The sequence below is a fragment of the Beta vulgaris genome, chromosome 5 (assembly GCF_026745355.1).
Source record: "Beta vulgaris subsp. vulgaris cultivar EL10 chromosome 5, EL10.2, whole genome shotgun sequence".
NCBI lineage: Eukaryota > Viridiplantae > Streptophyta > Magnoliopsida > Caryophyllales > Amaranthaceae > Beta > Beta vulgaris.
Genome location: NC_079206.1, coordinates 59,370,203 through 59,398,061, shown reverse-complemented (window position 1 = coordinate 59,398,061; position 27,859 = coordinate 59,370,203). Strand labels below are relative to the sequence as shown.

General features: G+C 35.1%; 4 protein-coding genes across 4 annotated transcripts in view; 3 read left to right on the top strand and 1 right to left on the bottom strand.

Moving 5' to 3' along the window:
- Nucleotides 1-27,859, bottom strand: part of LOC104894148 (histone H1) — a 49,166-nt gene that overhangs the window by 8,083 nt on the left and 13,224 nt on the right. The window lies entirely within an intron of this gene.
- On the top strand, nucleotides 2,275-2,724 carry LOC130591472 (uncharacterized). The gene has a single exon (XM_057394801.1). It carries the CDS (start codon nucleotides 2,275-2,277, stop codon nucleotides 2,722-2,724), a length of 450 nt encoding a protein of 149 aa, XP_057250784.1.
- On the top strand, nucleotides 14,620-17,570 carry LOC104894147 (AAA-ATPase At3g28580). The gene is made up of 2 exons (XM_010680327.4): nucleotides 14,620-15,673; nucleotides 16,462-17,570. The coding sequence occupies exons 1-2, from the start codon at nucleotides 15,024-15,026 to the stop codon at nucleotides 17,429-17,431; spliced, it is 1,620 nt and encodes a 539-aa protein (XP_010678629.2). The 5' UTR covers nucleotides 14,620-15,023; the 3' UTR covers nucleotides 17,432-17,570.
- On the top strand, nucleotides 20,549-26,044 carry LOC104894146 (uncharacterized). Its single transcript, XM_010680326.4, has 3 exons — nucleotides 20,549-20,768; nucleotides 21,673-22,044; nucleotides 25,801-26,044. Exons 2-3 carry the CDS (start codon nucleotides 21,750-21,752, stop codon nucleotides 25,878-25,880), a joined length of 375 nt encoding a protein of 124 aa, XP_010678628.1. The 5' UTR covers nucleotides 20,549-20,768; nucleotides 21,673-21,749; the 3' UTR covers nucleotides 25,881-26,044.

Here is a 27,859-nt window from a genome sequence, read left to right as displayed (position 1 = left end):
CAAATCTTAGAGTATGGTAAAATTAGTTTCAAGGATTTTGTGAGCAAGTCGCTATATTACGCCACTATTGGGCTAAAATTATAAGTACTATTATTATTATTTACAAAGAAAGATTATTTGATATGAGCAAGTTATTAATATTATGTCTTTTATATGGCTAAAGTTTTATAAAGAATTACTATTCTTTTAAAGGAGGATTATTTCCGAAAGATTTTTTTAGTTATATGATCTTTTATGATCACAATTATAAAGAGGCCACGGCTTGTTATTTACTAACAAGAACGGTAGCTATATATATTTACCCATGTACTTTTTGTATAAGTCATGTGGACAAGGTAGTTCCCCTCGTAATAGACTCAGTAAGGAATACTAAACTTGGGGGGTGTGCACACTTTAGGAAAGGTACCTAGGCAAGGAAAAGGAGTTTTATTAAAGTTATATACTTTATTTATACAAGTATCCAAGGAATTATCAAGTATTCAAGAAAGGTTTATATGAATATCTTTTGAATGTTTAATAAAGTGTTTAAATTTCCGCATATACATGTACTCAGTATTTTTACTGACACGCATTTTGTTTTGTTTTTTTATGGCTTTGTCCCTGTGATGATCCTTTTGGTGAGCAGATTTTTCAGGTTGACTGATGCATACTACATATGGGGAGCTAGTGAGGATACTACATAGCTTAGTTTAGTAGTCATTATGTTTTATATTTCCCTTTGTCTTAGTTGAAACAAAATAAATTTTTATTTATCAATAAAGAGAAGTTATTTTATTAATTCCGCTGCATTGTTAATTAGTAGTTAGTAGTTTTAGCCTTTAACGTTATCACGTGGCGGTAATACTCTCAAGTTTCTCAAGTGTTTATATTAAAATATATTCTTAAAAGAGAGAAATTTGGGGGTGTTACAAAGTGGTATCAGAGCCTTTAGGTTTATTAATGAGAGTCTGGGTAGATTTAGGAAGGGCATATAAGTTAGAGTTTCGCATTTTAGTGCATAAATTTTTTTGCATTTTATTTGCATAAATAAAGTTAGTTGCATTTTATTTGCAAAAATAAAGTTATATTTCCAAATATAAATATTTTCCAATTTATTTATTTTGAAGAAAGGAATAAGTGTGTGGCTTTATTTTTCTGAGGAAAGTTCTGGCTAAGGAAAGACTTGGTACTTAAGTTGGCCGCTTGTGCCGCACCTCTCTTTCCTGGGAACTCCCTCGATTAATTTTTCCATACACGAAAAACCTAGTATTCGAAATAAAAACTTATACTTAAATTTTTTCGAAAATACAAATAGTTTGAAATTTTCTTTGTTTCCTTATTTACAATCAGATTATTATTCTTGAATAATTATATGACATTATGTCTAGCAAATATGAAAATATTATTAATTTTCATAAGGAAGGAGACTTAGTTGTCTTTATGACAATATACGTATAGTACTTACTAATTTGTATTTGTTTTTTACCGCAGAACTATTATGGCAAGTCATAGTCCATTTTTCGTACGTATTCTAGTAAAAAGAGATGCTCAAACTGTGACTGATTATGTGCGTGCTGTTCTGAAGTATGCAAACTTTTTAATAGACCAAGGATACCAACAGTTTCGTTATCATGGACCAATGGTTGCTTTGCTTCTAGAACACTTGCCCTACATTGAACCCTACCATTGGCTATATAATAAGTATTACAATGTGATGACTTTATTAGATGGGATGCCCAACATGAGGGATCATTACCAAGAAGGAATCTGGCTAGCTACCGTACCTTATTTCACATTTGACCTCCGATATGCGGAATTATGGAAAGAGCAACAAGAAGCACGAGTTATATGAATGCATATCAAACTCCAAGCCATCCTGACCATGAACCTACTACTAGTCCTGAACCCTCTAATATTCAAAGCAACCTACCAAGCACAGAGGGTAGCCGTTCATCACCTCCGGAATATCACCCTATGTCTGATGATGAATGGTTTAGACACCAAGCCAATGATGAAGCAAGAGATCAAGATCCATCTGATTTTATTTACTAATAAGAAAATTTTTAGGAAAATGTTAGATTAGCAGTTTTTAGTAGCTTTAATAATTAGTAGTTATGTAATTAGACTACTCTTATAAATGTTAGCATTCCTTTTCAAGGATTAATAAATAAAATTCTCGTTTGTCTTTTTATGTTATGTGCAATTTGTCAATCATATTATGAATCATGATTGTGGTATGAATTACAAATTTAGTAGGATAACTTAATAAGTAGTTCGTTTCTTAATCAGGAAGAAATGGCCAGTAGACCTGGAAGTAGATCCAAAACTCGAGCAACTCTTAAGGAGTTGACCTCTCTGACCAAGAATTTGGCTAAGGCTATGACTTCTCAACTGAACCGTCAACAAGAACCTGACCTAGCTGGCGAGGTGTTTAAGAAAGTAGCCTCTAGGAATCCACCTGTCTATGATGGAAAAGAGGACCCAGCCAGTCTTGAGAACTGGATTAGAGAGTTTGATAAACTGTTTACTGCTGTTAGGTGTGATGATGAGTTGAAAATCAACAATGCTACATACTACCTAAGAGAGGAAGCTGATTTATGGTGGTCCCAAAGGAAGGAGTCTTTGGCGACTCAAGAGGATTTTGGGTGGGAGCAATTTAAGGAAGCCTTGAGAACCAAGTTTTACCCACCTCACTTAAGGAAAAAGAAGTGCCTAGAGTTTACCAACCTAAGATGGGGACCATGACTGTCAATGAGTACTACTCTAAGTTTATAGAGTTAATGAGGTTTGCACCTGAAATGGTTCCAACTGAAGTTTTGAAGGCTCAAAGATTTGAGCAAGGGTTGACCTTGTCCATTCAAGGGAAATTGGGAGGGGCTAACTTTAATAGCCTTGAGAAGTGTATGGGAGAGCTGCCCATCTATTCGGGATCAAGGAAGAGAGCTGGAAGTGAATCCTGGAGATAAAAGGAAAGGGTCTAGTAATGGGTTTCAAGGTGGAGATAAGCGTCAAAAGATTAATGGAGGATTCAAGCAAGGAAAGGATGATAAAGTAATGGGAATAACAACAATCGTAGTCAATCTGAAAATGGAAAGTCCAAGAGAGTCTACTACTGCAAAAGATGTCCAAGAAACCACCCAGGAAGGGACTGTGAAGGAAATCTGGTAACTTGTAGGATCTGTAGCAAGTTAGGCCATAGAGAATATGAGTGCTTCCAGAAAGACTCAACATCAGCAAATCCTAAGCCGACCCAGAATCAGGGAGGTAATGGGAACAAAGGACTCCAACAGCAAGTGTGACCCATAATCGTGTTCCTCCTAAGAATGGGAACGGAGGAGACAATCAGGCTAAGACAAATAATCAAGGTCGAGTGTTTGTCATGAGCAATCGTGAGGCTGAAACGACTGCAGGCGTAGTGACTGGTACTTTCTTCATCTCTTCTATTCCAGTTAAGATTTTATTTGATTCAGGAGCTTCTCACTCTTTTATTTCAAAACCTTAGTGGAAAAACTTAAGTTGGAAAACCCGAATTTATAAGCATGGATATAGTCATACCTTCTGGAGATGTCATTAACGTTTCTAAGCTATATAGAGATGTTTTAGTGACTATAGCAGGGGTAGAATTTCCTTCAGACTTAATTGAATTTGAGTTAGATGACCTAGATGTTGTTATGGGAATGGATTGGTTGGGAAAATTCAAAGCCCAAATAGACTGCAGAGCCCAAAAAGTGACGTTGAAAGGCCCAAAAGGAGTCAAAGTAACCTATAGAAAAATCAGTCAGAAGCCCAGTCCAAGAATGATTTCTGCTATGCAACTCAAGAACTGTATAAGAAAGGGGTATCCATTGTACTTGTGTAGTATACAAAAGTTGGGAGTAGAAGGAGAAAAGATGGAGAATATTCCTGTAGTTAATGAATTTCTGGATGTCTTTCCAGAAGAAATCCCTGGAATGCCTCCAATAAGGGAGGTGGAGTTCACCATAGACTAATGCCTGGAACTGGCCCAATATCTAAAGCACCATATCGTATGGCTCCAGCTGAAATGAATGAGCTTAAGACCCAATTAGAAGAGTTATTAGAGAAGGGCTACGTAAGGCCTAGTGTATCCCCATGGGGTGCGCCTGTCTTGTTTGTAAAGAAGAAGGATGGTAGTCTAAGGTTGTGCATCGACTACCGTGAGTTGAACCAAGTGACCATTAAGAATAAGTATCCTCTCCCAAGGATCGATGATTTGTTTGACCAACTGAAAGGAGCTGGAATTTTCTCTAAGATTGACTTAAGGTCAGGGTATCATCAGTTAAGAATTGCTGATAAGGACATTGCTAAGACCGCTTTTAGGACACGTTATGGCCATTATGAGTTTACAGTAATGCCTTTTGGATTGACTAAGCGCCAGCAGTATTTATGGATCTCATGCATAGAATTTTTAAGCCATACTTAGACCAATTTGTGGTAGTATTTATAGATGATATATTGGTTTACTCTAAGAATAAAGAAGAGCATGAGAAACACCTCCGAATAATTTTGTCAACCCTCCAACAGAAGCAATTGTATGCAAAGTTTTCGAAGTGTGAGTTTTGGTTGGAAAAAGTGGCATTTTGGCCACGTCATATCTAAGAGGGTGTTGCCGTTGATCCAGCAAAGATTGAAGCCGTTAGTGAATGGCCTACTCCAAAGAATGTGACTGATATAAGAAGTTTTCTAGGTCTGGCGGTTATTACAGACGTTTTGTTAAGGATTTCTCAAAATAGCCCGACCAATGACCAACCTTATGAAGAAGGAGTCCAAGTTTATTTGGAGCCCAGAATGTGAGAAAGCCTTCACCATCCTAAAGAAAGACTAACCACAGCCCCTGTGTTATCCTTGCCTGATGGGAGTGATACTTATGAAGTATATAGTGATGCATCTAAACATGGTCTAGGGTGTGTTTTAATGCAAAATAGAAGAGTCATTGCTTATGCATCAAGGCAACTGAAGCCATATGAAGTCAACTACCCTACTCATGACTTAGAGTTAGCCGCAATAGTCTTTGCTTTAAAGATTTGGCGTCATTATTTGTATGGGGTGACATGTAAGATATACACAGATCACAAGAGTTTGAAATACATTTTCACCCAAAAGGATTTGAATATGAGGCAAAGGAGATGGTTAGAATTCATAAAAGACTACGATTTGGATATCCAATACCATGAAGGGAAAGCCAATGTAGTGGCAGATGCCTTGAGTAAGTCATACCTTAAGCACTATGGTGGTGGCAGATCAATGTGTTTAGACTTTCAGAAGATGAATCTTGAAGTTATGCAATATGGAGAAGTAGAGAAAATGTTTAGTGCATTGACCATCAACCCTCGATGTTTGATCAAATTAGGGAAGCTCAATTAAAAGATGAAAAGATGGAAAAGATAAAGAAAAGGTGAGGGAGGGTCATGCTGGAGACTTCGAAATTCATGAAGATGGAAGTTTAAGAATGGAAGGAAGGTGGTGTATACCCGAAGCTTGTGAAGATTTGAAATTGAAAATCATGGAAGAAGGCCATAATTCTCCATATTCGATGCACCCAGGGGGTGATAAGTTGTATAAGGATTTAAAGAAGAATTTCTGGTGGGCTCGTATGAAGTTGGACATAGCTGAATTTGTTTCCAAATGCTTAACATGTCAAAAGGTGAAGAGTGAACATAAAAGACCCCAAGGAAAGTCCAACCTTTAGATGTGCCAGGATGGAAGTGGGATTCATTTCGATGGATTTCGTGTTGCTTTACCTAAGGGTAAATCTGGGAATGATACGATATGGGTAATTGTCGATAGGTTGACCAAGTCTGCAGTGTTCATACCTATGAAGGCAACATGGTCGATGGACCAACTAGCTAAGGCCTACATCAAGCATGTATTGAGAATACATGGAGTACCGAAAGATATTGTGTCTGATCGAGATTCTAGATTTTTGTCTAACTTCTGGCAGAAGCTACAGCAAGCCTTTGGTTCGAAGCTATTGATGAGTACTGCTTTTCACCCAGCCACTGATGGCCAGACTGAAAGGACCATACAAACCTTAGAAGATATGTTAAGAGCTTGTGTCATGGAATATCAGGGTTCATGGGAAGATCATCTCGATTTGATAGAGTTCTCCTACAATAACAGTTATCATTCAAGTATAGGCATGGCACCATTCGAGGCTTTATATGGTAGAAAATGTAGAAGCCCATTATGTTGGAACGATATAAGTGAAACAGTTGTACTTGGACCTGAATTGATTGAAGAGACCGTGCAACAGGTTAAGATGATCCAAGGAAAGATTAAGGCAGCCCAAGATCGTCAGAAAAGTTACGCTGATCTGAAGCGTAGGGAAGAAGAATATGAAGTGGGCGAAAAAGTGCTTTTGAAAGTATCACCAATGAAGGGTGTGATGAGGTTTGGAAAGAAAGGGAAGCTCAGCCCTAAGTTTATAGGCCCATATGAAATATTGGATAGAGTTGGAAAAGTGGCCTATAGACTAGCCCTACCTACTGAATTAAGCCGTGTTCATAATGTGTTCCATATATCTCAGTTGAGACGGTATATTCCAGATAAATCGCATGTGTTGCAGCCTGAAACAGTTCAAATTGATGAGAACTTGTCCTATGAAGAAAGGCCTATTAAGATTTTAGACAGTAAGGTTAGAAGTACCCGAAACAAAGATGTTAAAATTGTTAAGGTGCTCTGGTCTAATCAGAAGTCTGAAGAAGCAACATGGGAAGCAGAGGCTGACATGCGAAAGAAATATCCAGAGTTGTTTGCAGAAGGTTAGTAGTAGAGTTACGGGGACGTAACTCCTTTTAAGGGGGGTAGAATACGATAGAGTTTCGCGCGTTTGATTTAGAACCTTATTGTTTGACATATTTTATGAGTTATTATGTGATTCAACTTACTTTTATAGGAAGTTGGTGGTATATGTGTCTTACTTGCTTTGTCCCTTGCATTGCTTGCTTTAAGTTTCGAGGACGAAACTTCTTTTAAGAGGGGTAGTCTGTAATACTCCGTATTTTTAGTAAGTTATTAGTTATATCTTTTTAAAAGGTTTTATATACTAAAAAGGCTTTTATTAATTATAAAGGTTTCAAATAGGCCTTTGTATTAAATTATGGGTTTTCAAATAAATTCTAGCCCAAATTATATACTGGGCCTAAGTTTATAACTTGTAATCCAAGTAGTTAGAAGATATTTTTAAAAGAAATTTCGAAAAGGATTAAAAAAAAAAAAGAAAAAGAAAAAAGGAAGTCTTTAAATGACGTGAAGGAACTCACGCCAGTGAGTTACCTTGTTCCAAGGTTGTTTCTTTTTATTATCTTATCTTTTGGGTTAATTTGTTAATTGGTTTATTTTATCTTTTGGTTAAATTAGCATCTAGACTATTTATCTTGCGGAATATTCCTCTATTCTACCTATATTATCATAAAAGATATTTTATCCTAGCTAAAATTAATTATCTTTCTCAAAAATCTATCTTTTAGTTCCTATTCCTATTCTTATCCTATTTACCCCAACTAGTATAAATAGGGGTCTCCACCCACCATATTCTTCACACCAAATTTGAGGAATAAATCTCTTTTCTCAAGTTTAAACTCTCTCTCCCTCTTAGCCTACCTTCTCTATTTTCCTCCCTAGTAATTATTATTTTTAAAGGTGCGTGTATATGTAGATTTCTATATATTATTCTGCATACCTAGTATCATGTTTATAGGGTTATTATTGTGGATTAAAAGACATGTTTTTATGAGTTTTATTATTAACTTTAATTTATGAGTTTTGATGAATGCGTTAAATTTATAAACTTACCATAAGCATGTTAGTAGTTCTTGCTATTAGTCTAATGTTATATTACGTAACCGTTTTTTTTTAAGGATCTAGTAGTACATCTTTTTGGACTTTGAAACCTGTTATTATTCTAAAAGTTAGATCATGTAATTGATCTTTAAAACTTATTAAGGCACACTTGTCTTAGTTACCAGCTCATGAAACTTTGTGAAATTCCATGCGTCGATATAGCATAGTAGTACAACATTATAGTGCTCAGATTACATTGTTAGTTTGACTTATGATCTCATCAATTTACAAATCTTAGAGTATGGTAAAATTAGTTTCAAGGATTTTGTGAGCAAGTCGCTATATTACGCCACTATTGGGCTAAAATTATAAGTACTATTATTATTATTTACAAAGAAAGATTATTTGATATGAGCAAGTTATTAATATTATGTCTTTTATATGGCTAAAGTTTTATAAAAGAATTACTATTCTTTTAAAGGAGGATTATTTCCGAAAGATTTTTCTTAGTTATATGATCTTTTATGATCACAATTATAAAGAGGCCACGGCTTGTTATTTACTAACAAGAACGGTAGCTATTATATTTTACCCATGTACTTTTTGTATAAGTCATGTGGACAAGGTAGTTCCCCTCGTAATAGACTCAGTAAGGAATACTAAACTTGGGGGGTGTGCACACTTTAGGAAAGGTACCTAGGTAAGGAAAAGGAGTTTTATTAAAGTTATATACTTTATGTTATACAAGTATCCAAGGAATTTATAAGTATTCAAGAAAGGTTTATATGAATATTCTTTTGAATGTTTAATAAAGTGTTTAAGTTTCCGCATATACATGTACTCAGTATTTTTACTGACACGCATTTTGTTTTGTTTGTTTTATGGCTTTGTCCCTGTGATGATCCTTTTGGTGAGCAGATTTTTCAGGTTGACTGATGCATACTACATATGGGGAGCTAGTGAGGATTACTACATAGCTTAGTTTAGTAGTCATTATGTTTTATATTTCCCTTTGTCTTAGTTGAAACAATAATAAATTTTTATTTATCAATAAAGAGAAGTTATTTTATTAATTCCGCTGCATTGTTAATTTAGTAGTTAGTAGTTTTAGCCTTTAACGTTATCACGTGGCGGTAATACTCTCAAGTTTCTCAAGTGTTTATATTAAAATATATTCTTTATAAAGAGAGAAATTTGGGGGTGTTACAGTTTGACCTGAATTGTTTTAAAACGGGTTGTAAGTGGGTCAACCTGAACCTGTTTGACCCGATTTTTTCAGGTTGACCCAACCCATATAACCAGATTTTATTTTTTTTACCTTCAAAACAATTGCATAGTTCAATGAAATTTCAACAAACTTAGCTAACCAAGTTCATACTTGGCAATAACACATATATAATACTAACTACTAAGTACCAAATTCATACTTAAAAATATTACAAATCAAATCCTTAATGTTTTAGACTAAGACAACCACAAGTTCACAAGTAAATCTTCTCCTATGCCTCTGATGAGAGCTCAATTTGCTCCTTGAAGCTGTAAACCAAAGTAAACAAATAAATAAAGGGTAAGAAAAGATAGGAAAACAGAAGAATAAAAAAAACAGAACATTTAACAAATAAGAAAACAGAAGCATAAAAAAAACAGAACATTTAACATAGAAGAAAAAACGAAATAAAATGGCAGTAAAATAGCATAAAAAACGAAATGAAATAGAAGAAAAAAAACGAAAAAAATTGCATAAAAAAACGAAATGAAATACCAGAAAAAACAAAACGAAATAAAATAAAATGGCAGAAAAAAAATAAAATAAAATAGCAAAAAAAACGAAATCAAATAGCAGGAAAAAAAAAGAAAAAAAATAGCAGAAAAAACGAAATAAAAAGGCAGAAAGAAAAATGAAATAAAATAGCATAAAAAATGAAATAAAATAGCATAAAAAAGAAATGAAATAGAAGAAAAAAAAAGAAATAAAATAGCATAAAAAACGAAATGAAATGATACCAGAAAAAACAAAACGAAATAAAATAAAATGGTAGAAAAAATATAAAATAGCATAAAAAACGAAATGAAATAGCCGAAAAAAAACCGAAAAAAAATCGAAAAAAATAGCATAAAAAATAGCAGAAAAATAGCAGAAAAAACAGCAGAAAAAAATTGACAAAAAAATTACCTGAATGTTGAAGAAATTTAGGGTTAGGACTGAGACCCTGTGTGAGAGAGAGAGTGAGAGAGAGAAAGAGAGTGAGAGAGAGAGTGAGAGAAATTTAGGGTTAGGACCGAGACCCTGTGTGAGAGAGAGAGTGTGACTGGATGAGGAGGTGGAAAACTAGAAATATTTTAGGGTTAGCGACTTAGCGTTCTTTTCTTTTCCTATTGGGCTAATATCACTTCTTTTTTTTTTGGGCCCAAAATCTTTGGGCTGCACAAATTTATTTTAGTTCAATTATTCGGGTTAGGTTATACAGGTTGACCCGACCTGATTTTGACCCATTTACAAATCAGGTCAAGTGGGTCATTTTCAGTCAGAAAATTCGACCTGAACCTGATCCATTTAACTTTCAGGTCGGGTTCAGGTCGACCCATTTAACTAATCGGGTTGAAAATCTCAACCCAAACCCGCTAATTTCGAGTCGGGTTGTCAGGTTGGGTCGACTTTTGCCAGCCCTAAATAGGAGGTTCTCAACAATCATTGGAGTTAATCACTTCACCTCACATTGTCAAACCCCACATACATTCACCTTGATATATATACCTATCAAGTTCACTTTACTTAACTAATCAGCCATGAGGAACTCATTGAGTGAAGAAACTTGAACGAATTCATCTTTATAGTCAAGTTTTTTCAATCATTCGCTTATATTCCTCTTCTCAAATCGTCAAATCCATGAGTAAGCATTTTCACAACCATATATATGACATATTGACTTATAGGAAATAATAAAGATTGGATCACCCTTGTTTACCCTTTTTTTCTTTCTTTTTTCTTTTTTTTTTTTTAACACGGGTGTCATTACAAGTTGTTGTACATTTCCTAGAATGTCACATTTACCTACCACAAAGAATTAACACATACTTGAAATCCACCTCCAATAACGGAAAATAGATATTGATTACTTCCTTATTCCCCCCCTGAGTTCCTTATTATTCCTTCATTTTTAGGAACTTATATGAGTAGTTCCATCTAATGATATATCTTTCTAAGCATCAATTGATAAAACGTAAAATACTTGCTTCTCACTTCTCCTTAACTTCCCCCTCAAAATGTATATACCATTTATCACTCTTTATATATCATTGAACCATAAAAAATCATGAATTTTAATTTAGAGCACATGGGAATTAGGATATTTGAAGTGACGGGATATGAATGGAATGAAAAATTAATTAATCAAAGGGTATTTGAAGACATGTGGTGTGAACTCTTGATAGTTGGCTAAGAATGTTCCCTCTAAAAGTTAAATGAAATGAAATATATTAAGAGAATTTACTGTCTTGTTCCAACAAGGTTTCTTTCATTGTATCTTTGGCAACTTAGGACTTTCATGTTTGACAGCATCCACAGTTCTATAGAAATCTAACACTTTTAGGCAAGAGAATATGCATTTACAACATAAAAATTAAGTGTAACATATTTATGCTAGTGTGCATATAATCACTTCAATTTTAGTATGTGTAAGAACCCAAATTGATAATAATTTGAAAAAGAACATGTTTATGCTCAAGTCATACTTCATTAAGTCTTGTTCCTATAAACAGTCCATGAAAGGTGAAATTATAAAGAACATATATTCACATAATTTTAAAGCAAGACTTGTAAAAAATATGCATTCAAATTAAATTTTTTTAACAATGTAATATATTAATGTGAATAGTAGGAACATAATAACTTAAGTCATATTTCACCATGAATATAAAATTACCTCAAATACTGGACTGATTTTTGATGACTTACTTTTGAATTCTCGAACTGGTAGTTCCATCATTTTGATGTCTTCACATCTGATGGAAACTTCCATTCCAACTTGACTCATACTCATCATTCTTCCAAATTGTTCGTTGACATGTTTTTGTCATAATATCATTATGTTCCAAGAGAGTAGTTGAGTTCCCTTATCATGCTCGTGTACTATTCGTTTAAATATGACTCTTAAGTTTAAAAGATGTTCACAATAGCAATATAAATTACGATTCAAAATTATGCTTAGCATCTTAATTATGTCTATGTATGACTCGTATAACAAAAAAGACTTTAGGAGTAATCACTTAACTAATTTACGACCTAATGAAAGAATACTATAGAAAAGTCAAAGTCTAATTAAATAGTAATGAACTTTGTTACTATATTTTTAATTAGATTAAAGGATAAAGGATATTACAGGCCTCCCCCGACTATGAAAGTTGGTAAGCAGGATTTCAGGTAATGTCTATTGCTAGCACCCATACTCCTTTGCAACTATGTTTTGTAATGCTTCATGCGATGTTTATGTGATATCATTTATGCATGGTGTGCGGGATATGAAAGGTTTGTTATGTAAATGATGTTTATTAAATGATTTAATGCTATGAAGTATGACGATTTTGATATTATTATTATGATTAACTTAATGATTACAATTACGTTTCATGATTATGATTCCGGTTATGTAACGTAATTATGATTACGATTACGATTACGATGATGTAATGTAATTATGATATGTAAAAGAAACGAAACATGATAAAGTTAAATGAAAGATGGTTATTGGGAGTATTTGGGCACCAAAAGTGTCACCTTTATTGTGACCGCCTTTATGTTAAAAATGTGGGCATCGAAAGTGTCATCTATCTTGTGGCCTCCTTTCTGTATGTTATGGGGAGACGTTTCTGGTTCATAATCTGGGCACTGAAAGTGTCAACTTTGTTGTGGCCGCCTTTCTAGTGGGCACCGAAAGTGTCACCTATGTTGTGGTCGTCTTTCTGTAAGTTATGGGGAGACGTCCCATCTATTATACTTGTCAAGTTACCAATATGATTAAGTAAGATGAAAGGATAATGATGAAGCTTATGATATGTTTAGAAATGATTTGATATGTTTGTGAAGTGGTTTTACTATTTCTCTCCTCCTTGTTTGCTAACAAAATGATGTGAAATGTTTTACGATGTTAGAGTAGTATGTTACTGAGTTTCGGCTCATGGCGTTTTGTTTTATGTTTTAGGTACGGAAGAACAATTGCAGTATGGCTATTATAATGGGAGATGTTGAGGAGATTATGTTTGATCTTAGAGGTCTAGGATATTTTGTAATTATTAAGTTATGATAAGCATTTGTATAGTTGATTTTCAAATTTTAGGCTATTAATTTATTAGTGGGCTAATAACCAACATGCTTAAGCTATGCTTTCGCTTACGATCGATTAGGGTTCAAAATTTTCGAGGCGTTATATTTACTGACCCATTATCGTTGCTAGATTTGGTAAAACTCCTCAATATTGAGTTGTTTCTTTGATTAAACTATATAGTTTTAAAATAATAAAGTCCTACCATAAATAGAATACCTAAAATCACTAGGATAGTAAATAATAAATAGGTACCCTAACCTGATATGGGAAAATCAAGGAATCATTATTATATCCTCTATCACACCCCCGCGATTGTAGTGGGAGGAGGATACATACTTATACTAGATCGAAACTCCAAGAAGAGTTGTTGGGGCAAATCTTTCGTGAAAATGCCGAGAAACATATAATGAGTAGGTACACGAAGAACCCAAATTTCGCCTAAAGCAACCTTCTCCTAACAAAATCGATGTCCATGTTAACATGATTAGGTAATACGTTGCTGCTAAACAAGGTTTCTAATGAATAAATAACATTGTTATCATCGCAATATACCAAAGTGGCCTGACGAAGAGAGCAATGCGACTCAAACTGAAGATTATGAAGCCAACAGGTTTTACCAACAGCATTGGCAATGCCATGCGTAGTTGCTTTGACACTAGAGCGAGAAAGAATTAGTTGTTGCTCCGAAAACCATGTCATCCAATAAACAACAGTAGCTAAAAGTAGAGTGATGGGTGTTAATATAAACCATGATCAATAATGGTGCTTTGAATGTATCGTTGGATACGTCCAATACATTTTAGTGAGGTTCACTAGGGTCATGCATGAAAAGACATGCCCTGCTGAAAAGTGAGGTAATGGACAACACTTGCGAGGCTGTGATAGAGACTAGGAGCGGCCACAACGAGACTAACATCATCACCAACTTTGAACTTGATATGTCTACAGGAGTAGCAACGCACTCCAAAATTTCTTGAGCTTATTTCAGTTGGAAGGGAACCACATCAGAAGAAGGACGGGTGACAATGCCCAATAATTCAATGGTCCCAACCAAGAGATAGAAAACTCAAAAGCAAGTTGAGATATGAGCTGTTGATGAAGCAAGTCGAAGGATGTTAGAACAACAATATCATCCACATAAAACATTGTGTATCAATGTATATACAAGCAACGATGAATAAAAAGTAAGAACCACTCTTGGCAAAACCAATCAACTATAAGTAATTAGCAAATCGTTGATATTGCTTGAGCCCATAAAGAGATTTTTGTAATAAGTAGACATGATAAGGATCCCGACGATCAATAAACCAGGTGGTTGATTAATGTAAGCAATTTCTTTTAGTCATCATGAAGAAACACATTTTTGATATATATCTAACTGATGAATAGACCATTTTGAGCAACAACTAAATTCAATACAGTACGGATGAATAACTCTCTCTCTCTCTCTCTATCTCTCTCTCTCAAGAATAACTCCCTCACACACACACACTTTGGCATTTAGTGTTTTTTCATAAAAATCCAAGCAAAGAATAACTGAATAACTAGTCATAATACTACAATAGATCGATAACTTCTTACTTGTTGTACACATCTTTTGATCTTCTTTCCTGAAAATTGAGATTCTGTTGAAATTGAAACCCATTTCATTCATGAAAACAACTCACACACTGACAAGATTCTCCCTAAGCCCTTTTCACAGACTCCTCTTCTACGAACCAAATAATTGGTCAAAAACAAGTTTTAGTTAGTCTACTTCGCTCAAGTACTCTCTCTTACTTGACAGACTCACACCAACCATATGTTCAAATCTCTTATATTAATACTAGCTGTTTTCTCAGTACATTTCACTTGTATTAAACCATACTATTTGCCATTTCTCATCAACAATTTAGACACTATAAATATTAGTAGCATGAAAGTATGAAATCATATAAGACTTCTCCTACAACACCCCCACTACTACACCACTTAACAAAACAAATGCCACCAAAATACAACACTACCATGCTCGAAAAATGGACAAAGCTAGGTTCAACACTAGCAAGTATCATGTTCATATGGGCAATGTTTAGCCAATTCATCCCTTACGAGCTCCGTAGCTTCATCGAAAAACGTATCACTCGTCTCTATTCTCAATTCCACCCCTACATTGAGGTGACGATCCCCGAACAATCTGGGGATCGTCTTAAAAGAAATGAGGCATATACCGCGGTTCAATCTTACCTCTCGTCTATCTCCTCTAAGACCGCTAAGCGGTTCATGGGGGAGATAGGACGTGATGGAAAGAGTGTAACTTTAATAATAGACAAGTATGAAAAAGTTGGGGATGAATTTAGAGGTGTTAAAATTTGGTGGGATTCTGGTAAACTCGCTTCTTCTACTAGTTCTAAGGGTTTTTTCCCTCAATCTAACTCTTCTGAGCCAGAAATGAAGTTCTATAGAGTTACATTTCACAAAAAATATAGGGATTTGGTAACTCAAGAATACTTAAAATATGTGGTTAAGCAAGGGAAGGAGATCAGACTCAGAAATAGGCAGAGGAAGCTTTACACTAATGTGGGAAAGTCAAGGTAAATTTTTTATACTGTCCTTTAACCTTCGTAAGTAAGAATAATGACTGAATTTTATTAGCAAATTTACTATGTTGGCATGTTGAAATGGAAGTATATTTCATTTGTGTTTGTTGTAGTCTTGTAAAGGTTAACCCAATATCATCCATTTATCAAATAGGTTGGTCTAATGTTGTAACCATACATGTGACTTGTGGTAGTTAAAATTTGTTCTTATCTATTTAAGATTTGTAATTTGTTTGTTATTTTTGCTTCATTTTGACATGATATTTATACATAAATAAAAGGTGGGTTAAAAAATTACTAGTTGGATTTGTTCGAGTTTATGGGTCAGGTTAGAATTGAGTGAAAATTCTTCATCTTTGAACCCGACACGACTTGATCAGTTTGGTGACTAGTAAATAGACATTGCAAGTCAATAAGTAACAGCAAAACTGTGAAAAAATTTTAACTAACAAAAAAATTGTGACAACTAAGCCAATCCAGGAAGTATGAGTTATCTGTTTATTGTTTTTTTTTTTTTTGTGAACAATGCAACTAGATTAAGTTATAGAGTTAAATAAGGTCTTACAATCCTCAAAATATAGTTCCATACAATAATTAGGGGATAGGGAAAAGTCCTAGTTACAATGCTACTAATATCCGAATGTCTACTAGTCTTGGCTAATACATCCGCCACCTTGTTGAGACTTCGACCACAATGTTTAAGCTTGATTCCCGGGAGCTTGGTCTTCTGTTTATTGTTTGAGGTAATTTGTTTAATATAATTCCCATTTTCTGAATTAAAGGTACTCTCTTTTTGGCAACATAATGTGGAGTCACATACCATTTGAGCACCCAGCAACATTTGACACACTAGCAATGGACTCTGACAAGAAAAAAGAGATAATAGATGATCTTGAAAATTTCAGCAAGAGTAAAGATTTCTATGCAAGAATTGGCAAAGCTTGGAAAAGAGGGTATTTATTATATGGTCCTCCAGGAACAGGGAAATCTACCATGATTGCTGCAATGGCAAATTTGCTCAAGTATGATGTATTTGATCTAGAACTCACTGCAGTGAAAGACAACACCGAGTTGAGGAAGCTTTTGATCGATACCACGAGCAAATCGATTATAGTAATCGAAGATATCGATTGCTCACTCGAATTAACAGGCCAAAGGAAGAAGAACAAGAAGATCAAGGGGGATGCAGAGATGGACAATAAGGAGTACTTGGAGAATGACGAAGATCAGAAGAAGGTGGATAACGCGAAGGTGGCTGCTGAAAATAATGGTAATGTAGGCAATGGAAGTAGTGCTGTTACTCTTTCAGGGTTACTAAATTTCATTGATGGTATATGGTCTAGTTGTGGAGGAGAAAGGATCATAGTTTTTACTACAAATTATGTAGAGAAACTTGATCCTGCATTGATAAGAAGGGGAAGAATGGACAAACATATTGAGATGTCTTATTGTAGTTTTGAAGGGTTTAAGGTTTTAGCAAAGAATTACTTGTTACTTGATGAAGTGGAAGATAATGATGCTGATGATCAATATTATGAGATGTTTGATGAGATTAAGAAGTTGTTAAGTGAGGTTAAGATTACTCCAGCTGATGTTGCTGAGAATTTGATGCCTAAATCTTCTGAAGAAAGTGCCGATTTGTGTCTTAAGAAGTTGATTAAGGTGTTGGTGGAAGTCAAGGAAGAGGCTGCTAATGAAAAGATAGTAGAGGAGAAGAAGATAGCTCATGAGGACGAAGAGGTAGAGGAGTAATTAATGGAACTAATTAGTAGTAGTAATTAAAGTAGTAGTTGTTATGTTATGTTCTATTATGTCTTTCATTTTGTTGCCAAAGTAGTTGTTATGTGGTTATTTGATAAGTGAAAGAAAGATATTGTAGCTGCAGTTGGTTTTAGAAACTTCGATTTGATGTTTGTGTACTTTTGAATTTGGTTAATGCTACACAACTTTTCCTTCTCCTTATTATATTGAGTGATGCTTGTGTATTTCGTTACACTAGTTACTGAATATGTGTTTAAACTATGACGGGAGAATGCTTTATAGGCGTAAAGTTAAGCTTGGTTGTAGAGAGGGCCAATTTAATAAAGAATTATAAACATGATTATAGAGGGGGCCAATTTACCGATAAAATTTTTATTTTCACTTTCTTAATCTTCTCACAATCTATTATAATTAGTTTAACTAGGCTTTCAGCAGGGGTCATGGTCCTTTTAGACCTCTATTATGTATCACCCCTAACGCTTTATATAGTTTGGTACCATTACTTGAATATAAAGCCTCAATAACATAGATGAATTTAAGTTATATTTCCCATTTTAGTTACTTCATAGCTCATTACCACCCAATTCTATGACTACAACTATTCAATCTATGTGTGGGATAAGTTATCAAGCTACATACAACACAAGTGAGACAACCAAATTATTGAACTCTTGGTTGTGCAATATTGAGATACTTACCGGTAGACTAGCCCATATTAGAGGATGTTAATTTGTAACACAAAGTTCAAAATTTTTTTGTTGAAAAACAAAGTTCATATTATAGTAGCCATTCAATGATTAACAAATTGTAATATCTCATCATGGAAATATAATGGAGAATTATAGAGTTGTACTTAGGGTTCAATAACCAACACAAGTTCTTCTGGCGCATTTTGTCCTTACTCATGCGCACCCTAGAAAACTTTTCAGGAGGTTACCCATCCCTGAACTACTCCCAGCCAAGCACGCTTAACTATGGAATAATTAAGATTTAGCTCTCTAAAAAAAAGATGCATCTTGTTGAAATGAGTAGCCTACTAAAATCCATGAGAGAGTGGTCATCGGGTTGGGCCATGCAAGATAACAAGATAGATAAGGTAGATATTAGGCCATTAGAGGGTAAACAACTAATAAGTTGGAGTAAGGTTATTCCAAACTCAATTGTACACCTATATTTTATTTTAAATTGGTAGATTAAGAATGTAACCTCGGACCGTCGGACGTCGGACCCATATAAGTCATCTAGTCTAGGTCGAGCTCTGATTGGACATGGTGGGTTAGTTTAACCCACCAAACACAATTATCTTTTATAAGTGGAGTTGTTATATATGCCCAAAAAGGTAACACATAATACTGCCTCTATTCTTAAATAATAGTTACACTATATTTTTCATGCATGTTGATGCAAAATTTTGAGCACTTATATCTCTAACTTTATACTCCCTCCGTCCTCTATTAGTTTACCCCTATTCCTTTTAAGGGTGTCCCTTATTAGTTTACCCCTTTTCTTTTTTTTTGTTATTTTTGGAATGGGACCACAAACTATTCATCACACATATATTCAACTTTAAGTATAAATAATCTTTTCTCTCTCTTTGTATGCCCCACAATACTATTCCTCCTAAAACTCTGTGCAAAAGAAAGGGGTAAACTAATAGAGGACGGAGGGAGTATTTGTTAAAAATTCAAAAAGTTGATATTCTAAAAGTATATATAGAGACGAATCAAAAAAGACCCACATGACTATATTTTTTCTTAGCCATAAATCACAAATGATAGTCAAATTGAAATTCGTGAATAGTGTCAAAAGTCAAAGTGTAATCAATATTTAGGAATGAAGATAAAAAGGAATAGATTGATGCAGTTTAGGATGTAACCGAAACCAAACATCAAAAATATGGTTTGACATTTTTTGAACCAAATCGCACCACACTTTTGCCCAAACCAACCCAAACCGCACAACATGAAACTGTTTGATGCAATGCAGTTTAACCATTTTTTCATCTGCCATATGAGTTTTGTAATCTAATAATTAAGATTTTATTTTTTTTCTAAATATTACTGTAAACTTGTTGTTGGAAAATAGTTGATTTTCTATAAATTATTGAAAAAAGAACTCATAAATGACTAGATTATGTGGTACAATTGTACAAAGATGTTGAGAACCCAATAAATAGTTCATCTAAATAATTTTGTTGTTTACGATGTAATTTTGGTTTTACATATATTCAAACCCAACCTAAACTGCAAACCACAATTTTCTTGAAATGACAAACTAATAGAAAAATTTGAAATCACAAATGATTGCGGTTTGGTGCAGTCAGACCGTATTTTGGACAACCCTACACCTAGAAACTCATGGGAAATAATGAAATAGAACTTACTAGGAAGTAAGATGAAGTGAAGTTGTTTTCTTAAAAAATTGTAGGAAGTTAGTAATTTATACTTCCCACAAAGTAGAAGAAGTTGCTTACATAGGAGAACCTATTTAGATATAACTTCCCATATGAGCAACCAAATAATTTTTTTTTTTACCAATTCCTATAAAACAGAGCTTCATAAAAAATACTACTACCTCGAAAGTAGTAGTTCCTATATGCAAGTAGGGATAGACATGAGCAGGGTTAGGATCGGGTCCGACCAAACCTAGACCTAGAACCCTAAGAGTCTAGCTCATTCCTTCATTTTTGCTAAATTTTTAATACCATTTATATTTATTGACTTTCGTTAGTGCTTATGATCTGTAGAGTCTATAATAGTCCAAATGACAAAACTTGAGAATAGATACAAAGATTTTTCTCTAAAACACAAAAGGCAAAAAGAATATTAAATAACTTAGATTCAAAGGTATGGTTTGAATAGATTTTGGATCTAAAATATTATAACTCTATTTCTGAAAAGTTCACTTAAACCCGAACCTTTAGAAATCAGAAAAAATTGGACCTAGATCTTAAATAAGGGTAGAGTCTAATAGGATTCGGTTCACCCTTCAGGTTACATCCGGATCGAGGCCAAGTTCGGGGTGGTTAGGTTCCATTCTTCTCCCAAGGGTGTTGCTTAGACCAATGTTCATATAAGTTTGGTGTCCAAGAATCAAGATGAAAAGAAGAAGAAAATTCAGTGTTGGCGCCTGACTGGCTAGTTAATTTTAGTTTGACCATTTCCTCCCTCATTTCTCAGTTCCTTCCTTTCCTTCTCTGATTCTCTCTCTCATCCAAAATTAAATCAACAAATTTTACAATTTATGAAGAATCAAAAAACTGCAAAACCCTAACGTCAACTGAAACCACTCAAATTGCAAACTTCCTGAGGAAATCAACTCGCTTACGGTATAATTCTAATATTCAATTTTCAGTTTCGTTGATTTTATAAAGAATATTGTTATGAGAAGAATGTGACTCACATGGTTTTCAAATGCTTAGCAATTTCATTCTTTGCGTTTTCGCTTTCGTATCGTTCTCCTAGTAATACTTCTATATGAGTAAACTATAAATTTGTCTGTCAAAAGGAAAAGGAAACAGATTTGTTATTGGAAATGATATGATTTTCATTGTCTTATGTATTATGTTCGGTGAATAAGATGAAATGAATATGAGGTATGAGGTATCTGAAGTCTTTGAATATTTAGAGGGAGGAATCCTCTTTGCTGTAGTGATCGTCTTTGCGTAGATTCGATGCTGTGTGGAAATGTCATTTTTTACAGCTAAAAGGATCTTGGTTGAAAATAGTTTGAATTACACCCTCTGCTTGAAAATAATACTACTAGTTGTACTTGTATATACTATTTTCGGACAATGTGACACCTATATCTAGATGAAGGAAGTATATTGAAAGGACACCTAGGCAGGACCGTCTTGAAGATTATGAGGCTCCGGTTCTAACATGAAAATTGGGCCCTAAATCTATAGAAAATAAAGAAAATAAATATGAAAGGTTAGAGTTCTAAAGATAAATCATTGACAAATTTATTAAAGCTAGAAAACAAAGATGATTTCTTCAAATATAAAGTAAAATTTTCAAAATAATATATTATGGGGCCTTTATAATTTTGGGGGCCCTGTACTGTTGGTCTCCTTGCACACCCTCATCTACCCCTCTGACCTCGGGGATATTATCTCCATGTAAAAGGAGGGAAAAGGTGAATCTTTTTGGGGAGAGGAAATCAGGTAACTTGCAATTTGATTTGGGTTGTATATCTACTAATTAGGTTTTTCATTTTACACAATTCATCAGGAAATTGCTCTTCTGTGGAGTTTGGGGGCTTGGAAGTGTAGCTGCAATTTTCCTTTCACAGCTCTGCTGGTGCTGTGATGGCATCAAGGCGCAATGTGAAATACTCTCGCCTTGCCACTGATGAGGATGATGGAGGTCAAATTTACAGTAATGATGCCCATATAAAGGGAAGACAATATGATCCTCGGTTTGATTACACACCCAAGTGTCTAGACAAAGTTCCATGGAAATCCATCCTTCTTGCGCTGTTTCTTCTCTTCCTTGGATCACTTCTTCTTTTTCTTTCTTTTTTTATTCTCACTGGTCATATGGGAGGGGAACGTTCTCAAGGATATGGTCTCTTTGCACTTGGGCTTCTCACCTTTCTTCCAGGTATCAACAATTTGCCTTTTAGTTTCTCTCTCTCATTATCTTTCTCTCTCTTTTTTGTTTTGGTTCGTGTGTGTGTGTGGACTGTGGAGGGAGGTAATCCATCTGTTAGACAGTTTGCATCAATGTAGTTCAGTGATTGCAGAGTTTAGTGAGGAAGAGTAGAAGGAAACCGAGAGTGTTTTTAAGTAATTTTTTAAGTGGAGAATCTTGTGTCCAGAAAGAGATTAAGTATACTTGCTATGTCATTTTATTTACTGATAGTTTTGTGACTTGCATGTATAGTCTACGTTTTGCAAGTATATTTTACATCCTTGAGACAACAAATTCCTTTATTTTACTTAAATTAAGACGGGAAGCATGAAGCTGAAAGAGACAATATATAGGCTACAGAACTTTGTTTCATGGCAATCCTCAATTTGAGATGATAAAACAATGTAGCTATAATAGTGAAGTATTGTTCAACAGAGTGTTATAGTTGGCAACTGATGAAGTTCAAGGACGCTCAGGGCATCAATTGTAGGCAAGAAAATCAGGTTTTTTGTTTCTGAGATAGATCAGACTCTCTCTCTTTGATAAGTGTTCGACGTGTTTCATTAAACAAGAAAAACTATGAATTGAAGAACTTAATATAGGAGAAGTTTGATAGCCTGAGTGAAGAGCTTAGTGATTGGTTCCTTTTGTTTCGCGGCCAATAAATCTAGTGTGTCTAATCGAAGAGAACTGGCTAAGAAAATGATAAAAGAATGAAAGATTACTACGTGTAACCGGGCATTCAACTAACAAGAGTTGAATTATTTGACACATCAAGGCTAAGATAAATCGCTATCTTATTCCATCTGATGTCTTGATATTCATGCGCAAGTATGTACCTCATGTAAGTCACCGGTAGGAACTACGAGATCACCCCAAGGACGCTTGCTGGAGTTACCTACTAAGTTCCCAAGGCCTGGGTAACTTTCACATGACTCTTTAAATAAAGAGAATTACTTTCTCTTTTATTTATTGTTGAGAATCTGTTTGCTTTGCTGCATTTAGTCTATTTATGGACTTTATACGAGATTCTAACATGTCATAAGGAATCAAAAACTTAAGAAAAAGGTAAATGTTTCAGATTTCCCAATTTGCTGCACTAGCAAAACAATAGACCCTGGTATTATTTTCTGGTTTGCTGTTGCTTACACCTTTTAGTCTAAGTTTTGATAGCTTCATCTTCCTTGTTTGTAATGGCCATAGTCAGCTGCATCAGTAATCTTAGACAGTTCCTTTTTAGCTTCAATACAAACCTCTGTTTTTGCAGGGGTAAGGCTGCGTACATCTGAACCAAACCTTAATTTATTCAGAGTGCAAGCTTTGCTCGAAGCATTGGGGTACTGAGTTGTTTGTGGTTGATGTAACTTAGCTGCAAAATAGGTTAGCTCAATATGGTGCGACAATATCCACACTAAATTGGGATAAATCTTGATTAAGTCCTTGGAATTATGAATTATGCCCTTCATAATGTTTCTTTAATTCTCAAGAACCCTGCTTCTTTATCACTTGGAGCAATGATCTTAGAGAACTTAGTGATTAGCTGCTCTTTGTGCTTGTTGCTAGATGTTTTGATCCTGCATGTTTTTCTTAGTATTAGTCCCTGGATAATGTCTTATTTTTACTTTCTGCTTAATTTGACTTCGAATCCTGATTGCCTGTGAGTTGACTTCTCTCTGAGCAATTAAGTTGTGTCTTGTTGAACCCCCCCCCCCCCAAATGTTTGGTGTCGTCCTGTTTTGTAGTCTCAAAACTAATCAAGCTCATTTGAACCAGCCTTAATTCATCTGAATGGATCTTGTAAGAGTATAATTAAGTGCTTTTAGACTTTAGCTACCCCCCCCCCCCCTGGGTGCGGTTTTCAGTTGCTGAATTATTTCTTCCATTTTTATTCTATTCTATGCGTCATTTGGATATTTACACTACTCACACACTCTCCTTTGACCATCTTTTGTGATCTACATGTAGGAAAAATATAGCCATGTGGGGTCTTCTTACTTGTTAGATTCGTCTCAATATTCAACTCATTTTATAGTTTTACTTAGTATACTTATACATAACTAAAATGTTATGTGTCAAAGTTTCGCATTGGCAAGCATGAATTCCCATATGATGCAATAGAAAAAAAACAGAGGAAGTATGCATCTATGATTTGATACTTTGATACTACTGATCATGATGAAAAGCCAGCAGCAGCAGTTCCTTTCTGTTAACGCTGCTGCTTTGGGGCCTTTGGCACCCAGGAGAGGTCTTTGGCCCATCTCTTCTAGTGAGAGTGCATGTTATTGGTGAAACATATTAGTCTATCACTTGCTTGTTTTCTGCTCACTGCAGACAACGTCATACAGTGAAGGAGGGATGAAGATGGAATGAGAAAAATAAGTATATGCTTCCTTCTCCAGCTTCTAGAAGCTAGAGAGTACATTCTCCCTTAGTTTAAAGAAAGATTTACATCGAGCATGCTAATTTTGGCTATATTGAGATCTCTTAACAATTTCGTTCGACATTGCTGACAAGTAAAATCAACTTAAGTCTTGTGAGGAGACCATTTCCCTTCTAAATTGCTTTCTGATGTCTTTAGCCACTCGTATTATCCAAAAATTCTTTCAGCTCCTTCGTTCTTCAGCTATCATGTGTTAGAGTTTCTGCCTTGTATGATCTCTGGTTGTTGAAATCTTGGCAAGTGACAATTGCTTGTGATGGACTAGCAGTGTTCCGAAAGCTCTCTTGCTTCATATGATACCCTTACCATGGTATAAATGAAGTTTTTGGAGTGGCCCTTGAACTTGTGGATGATACCTTGCACATATTCCACGTATTATGCATTATACTATTAGTGTACCTTTGCAGATCTAGATGTTTGAAGATATGTATTTGATATGTGATGTCGCTGATGATCAGGTTCAAATCATGTTATCTACTCATAGAAGTAGGAGGGAAATAACAGCAAAACACCCCCCTCCCCCCTCAAAAAAAAAAAAAAAAAGAAGCAAAATTTTTATTTTTGTTTTTCTTTGCTAGTATTGTATGTGGTGTCATATTTTTTCTTTTCTTGATGTTGAGCGAAGGGATTTATTAGCCGGAGCTAAATATGAATAAGAGTTGGATGTATCTGGCCAACTTCTTGAAATATTTTTGGGAGCAAAGTAGCCTTGCCAACCTAATTTGCTGAAGCCTGGTTTTGCTTTCTGTATAGACTTGAACCCCTTCCCGGCCCCTGTCTTCCTTTGGAGCATACAGAGAAAGAATAGGCAACGAGAACCTTTTGAATTGTATTGCAGGTACTTTAAACTTCTAGGGAATGGTCCAAGAATTGCTTATTTAGCAAGAAATTATTGGCTGTCAGCTGATGGATGTTGGCTCCACGTTGTAGACAATAATTTATCAGCATCTATTTGATTAACGTAGAATAGAAACATCACTAAGAGAGGGCTAGTATCTAATTCTTCGTATTGCATAGTTGTAATGATATTCTAATGCTTATGCTGTCAAGAAACAATACTTTTGGGCATTACGAAATTCCATCAATTGAAAGAGATGGAAGTGGGGAGAAAGACGAGAGGAAGGGAGAAGAAAGAACATTTTGGGTGATTTGCTAGAATAATGTGATTTTGATTCTGTTCTATGCAGTGCTTGTACTTGATTATGGTTAAATTTGCTGAGTCGAATTCGTTTCTCCCATGGCTCTGTTTTGTATAATAATGACGTGTTTTGAAACTGTTGGTGCAGGCTTCTACGAGACTCGTATTGCATATTATTCATGGAGAGGTGCTGCAGGCTATCGTTTTGCAGCCATCCCTGACTACTGAATTACTGAACTTATGATTTACTCTTCAAGTTTTGAGCTTCATTTTGGTCAATTGTATCCGTTTTAGCTGTTTTGTACTTCCACATGCAGCATCCATCTTCTGTATTACTGCTGCTTGTTACAACATTTATTTCATTGTCTATAGTTGTTGTGTGCTTTTCTATACTTGGTCCGTCCTAAATAAATGCAACTTGGAGTGGAGGCATAATATTAGAGTTCTGTTTGGGGCCTCATTGTTGGAGTCCTTTGGACTCAAAAACTAAGTTGTACCAAATCAGAGTCAAGCTGATACAAGGTTAGCTCGGTACTTGAAAATCTTGGTACTAAGTTGAAGAAGATTTAGAAACTCTTGTTTCATACAAGAAGGAGGCACTGAATTCTAGGCTCTCAAAAACCTAGTATCATCACTTTGTCATATATATATACTAGGTGGGATACAATTATAAGGTGACAACACACCAAGAGAATAACAACAAAATACATGATCACAAAGAGACAAAAATAACGATAAAAAAACAACTGGCAAGTTAACAGAACTGCCAACCACTATCCTACTGCCTACAATAATTTGATTAATTCACCAGAAATATTCCTAGAGCAGCAGAGATAATATCCCATGATTCTATATCCCCTCCGCAAGTTGGACTTGGTCTAAGCATACAAGTCCTAACTTGGAAGCCAAGAAAGAGTGTTGAATAGCTGATAAATACTTAGTAAGAATGTCAGCCAATTGGAGTGAGGATTTCACATGAGCGGTTGTGAGGAGCCCTGCTTCAATATTTTCTCGAATGTAGTAACAATCAAGTTTAAGGTGTTTAGTGCGTTCATGAAACACATCATTGTGAGCAATGTGTTCAGCTGAGATGTTATCACAGAAGAGAGTAACTGGGAGTGAGAGATGTTGATGCAAATCTTCAAAGAGGCCAGTAAGCCAAGCAAGTTCAGCTGTAATCATTGACATGCTTCTTAGTTCAGCTTCACATGATAATTTAGAGATGACTTTTTGCTTCTTGGTTTTCCAGGAGACTAAACAGCCTCCTAAGAAAATGCAGTATCTAGTTAAGGATCTGCCACTGAATGGACAAGACCACCAGTCAACATCTGAGTAAGCCATGAAGCTCTCTCCCCCCTCCTTGGGGTAATATAACTCATAGTTAATTGTTCCTTTTAAGTACCTCAGAACATGAAGAGCTGCTTGAAGATGAGGTTTCCTAGGAAAAACCATAAATTGACTTAATTGTTGAACAGAGAAAGTGATGTCAGGTCTAGATAGGTTGAGATAAAGAAGTCTACCAATGAGACTTCTATAAGATTCAGGATCTTCCAGGGGCTCTCCCTGATCAGTGCTTAGCTTAATTCCCTTAGGAAAGGGAAAATTTGTGGGAGTACAATCATGAAATCCAGTATCATGAAGCAGGTCTTGAGTGTACTTTCTTTGGTTAATGACAGTCCCTTGGGCATTTCTAGCTACTTCTATGCCAAGGAAATATCTCAGCTCTCCCAGGTCCTTGATAGTGAAGGTACTATCAAGGTTGTGCTTGAGATGAGTGATTCCTGCTTCATCATCACCAGTTAGTAACAGGTCATCTACATAAACCAAGGCTATGCATATTTGATGTCCAGTTTTCTTAAAAAAAACTGAACCATCTCTGGCACATTGAGTATAACCAAGATGTGTGAGAAACCTCCTCAATTCTATATTCCATTGCCTAGATGCCTGTTTTAGGCCATAAAGGCTTTTCTTCAATCTACAAACCTGCCCTTGAGTATAAGATCCAGTGTATCCATTTGGAATCTTCAAATAAACTTCTTCTTCCAAATGCCCATGAAGGAATGCATTATTTATATCTAATTGATGCAGCTTCCAATTTCTTTTAGTAGCAAGGGCAATCATGGTCCTGACTGTTGCAAATTTTGCAACTGGTGAAAAAGTAGCTTTGTAATCCTTACCTTTCACTTGTTTATCACCCCGGGCCACTA

What these genes read in the sequence shown, in the direction of transcription:
- LOC130591472 (XM_057394801.1), top strand. Translation starts at nt 2,275, where the DNA reads ATGGCCAGTAGACCTGGAAGTAGATCCAAAACTCGAGCAACTCTTAAG.
- LOC104894147 (XM_010680327.4), top strand. Translation starts at nt 15,024, where the DNA reads ATGAAATCATATAAGACTTCTCCTACAACACCCCCACTACTACACCAC. An exon ending in ACTAATGTGGGAAAGTCAAG is followed by an intron (nt 15,674 to 16,461) that starts GTAAATTTTTTA and finishes TCTGAATTAAAG; the next exon opens with GTACTCTCTTTTTGGCAACA.
- LOC104894146 (XM_010680326.4), top strand. Translation starts at nt 21,750, where the DNA reads ATGGCATCAAGGCGCAATGTGAAATACTCTCGCCTTGCCACTGATGAG. An exon ending in GCTTCTCACCTTTCTTCCAG is followed by an intron (nt 22,045 to 25,800) that starts GTATCAACAATT and finishes CTGTTGGTGCAG; the next exon opens with GCTTCTACGAGACTCGTATT.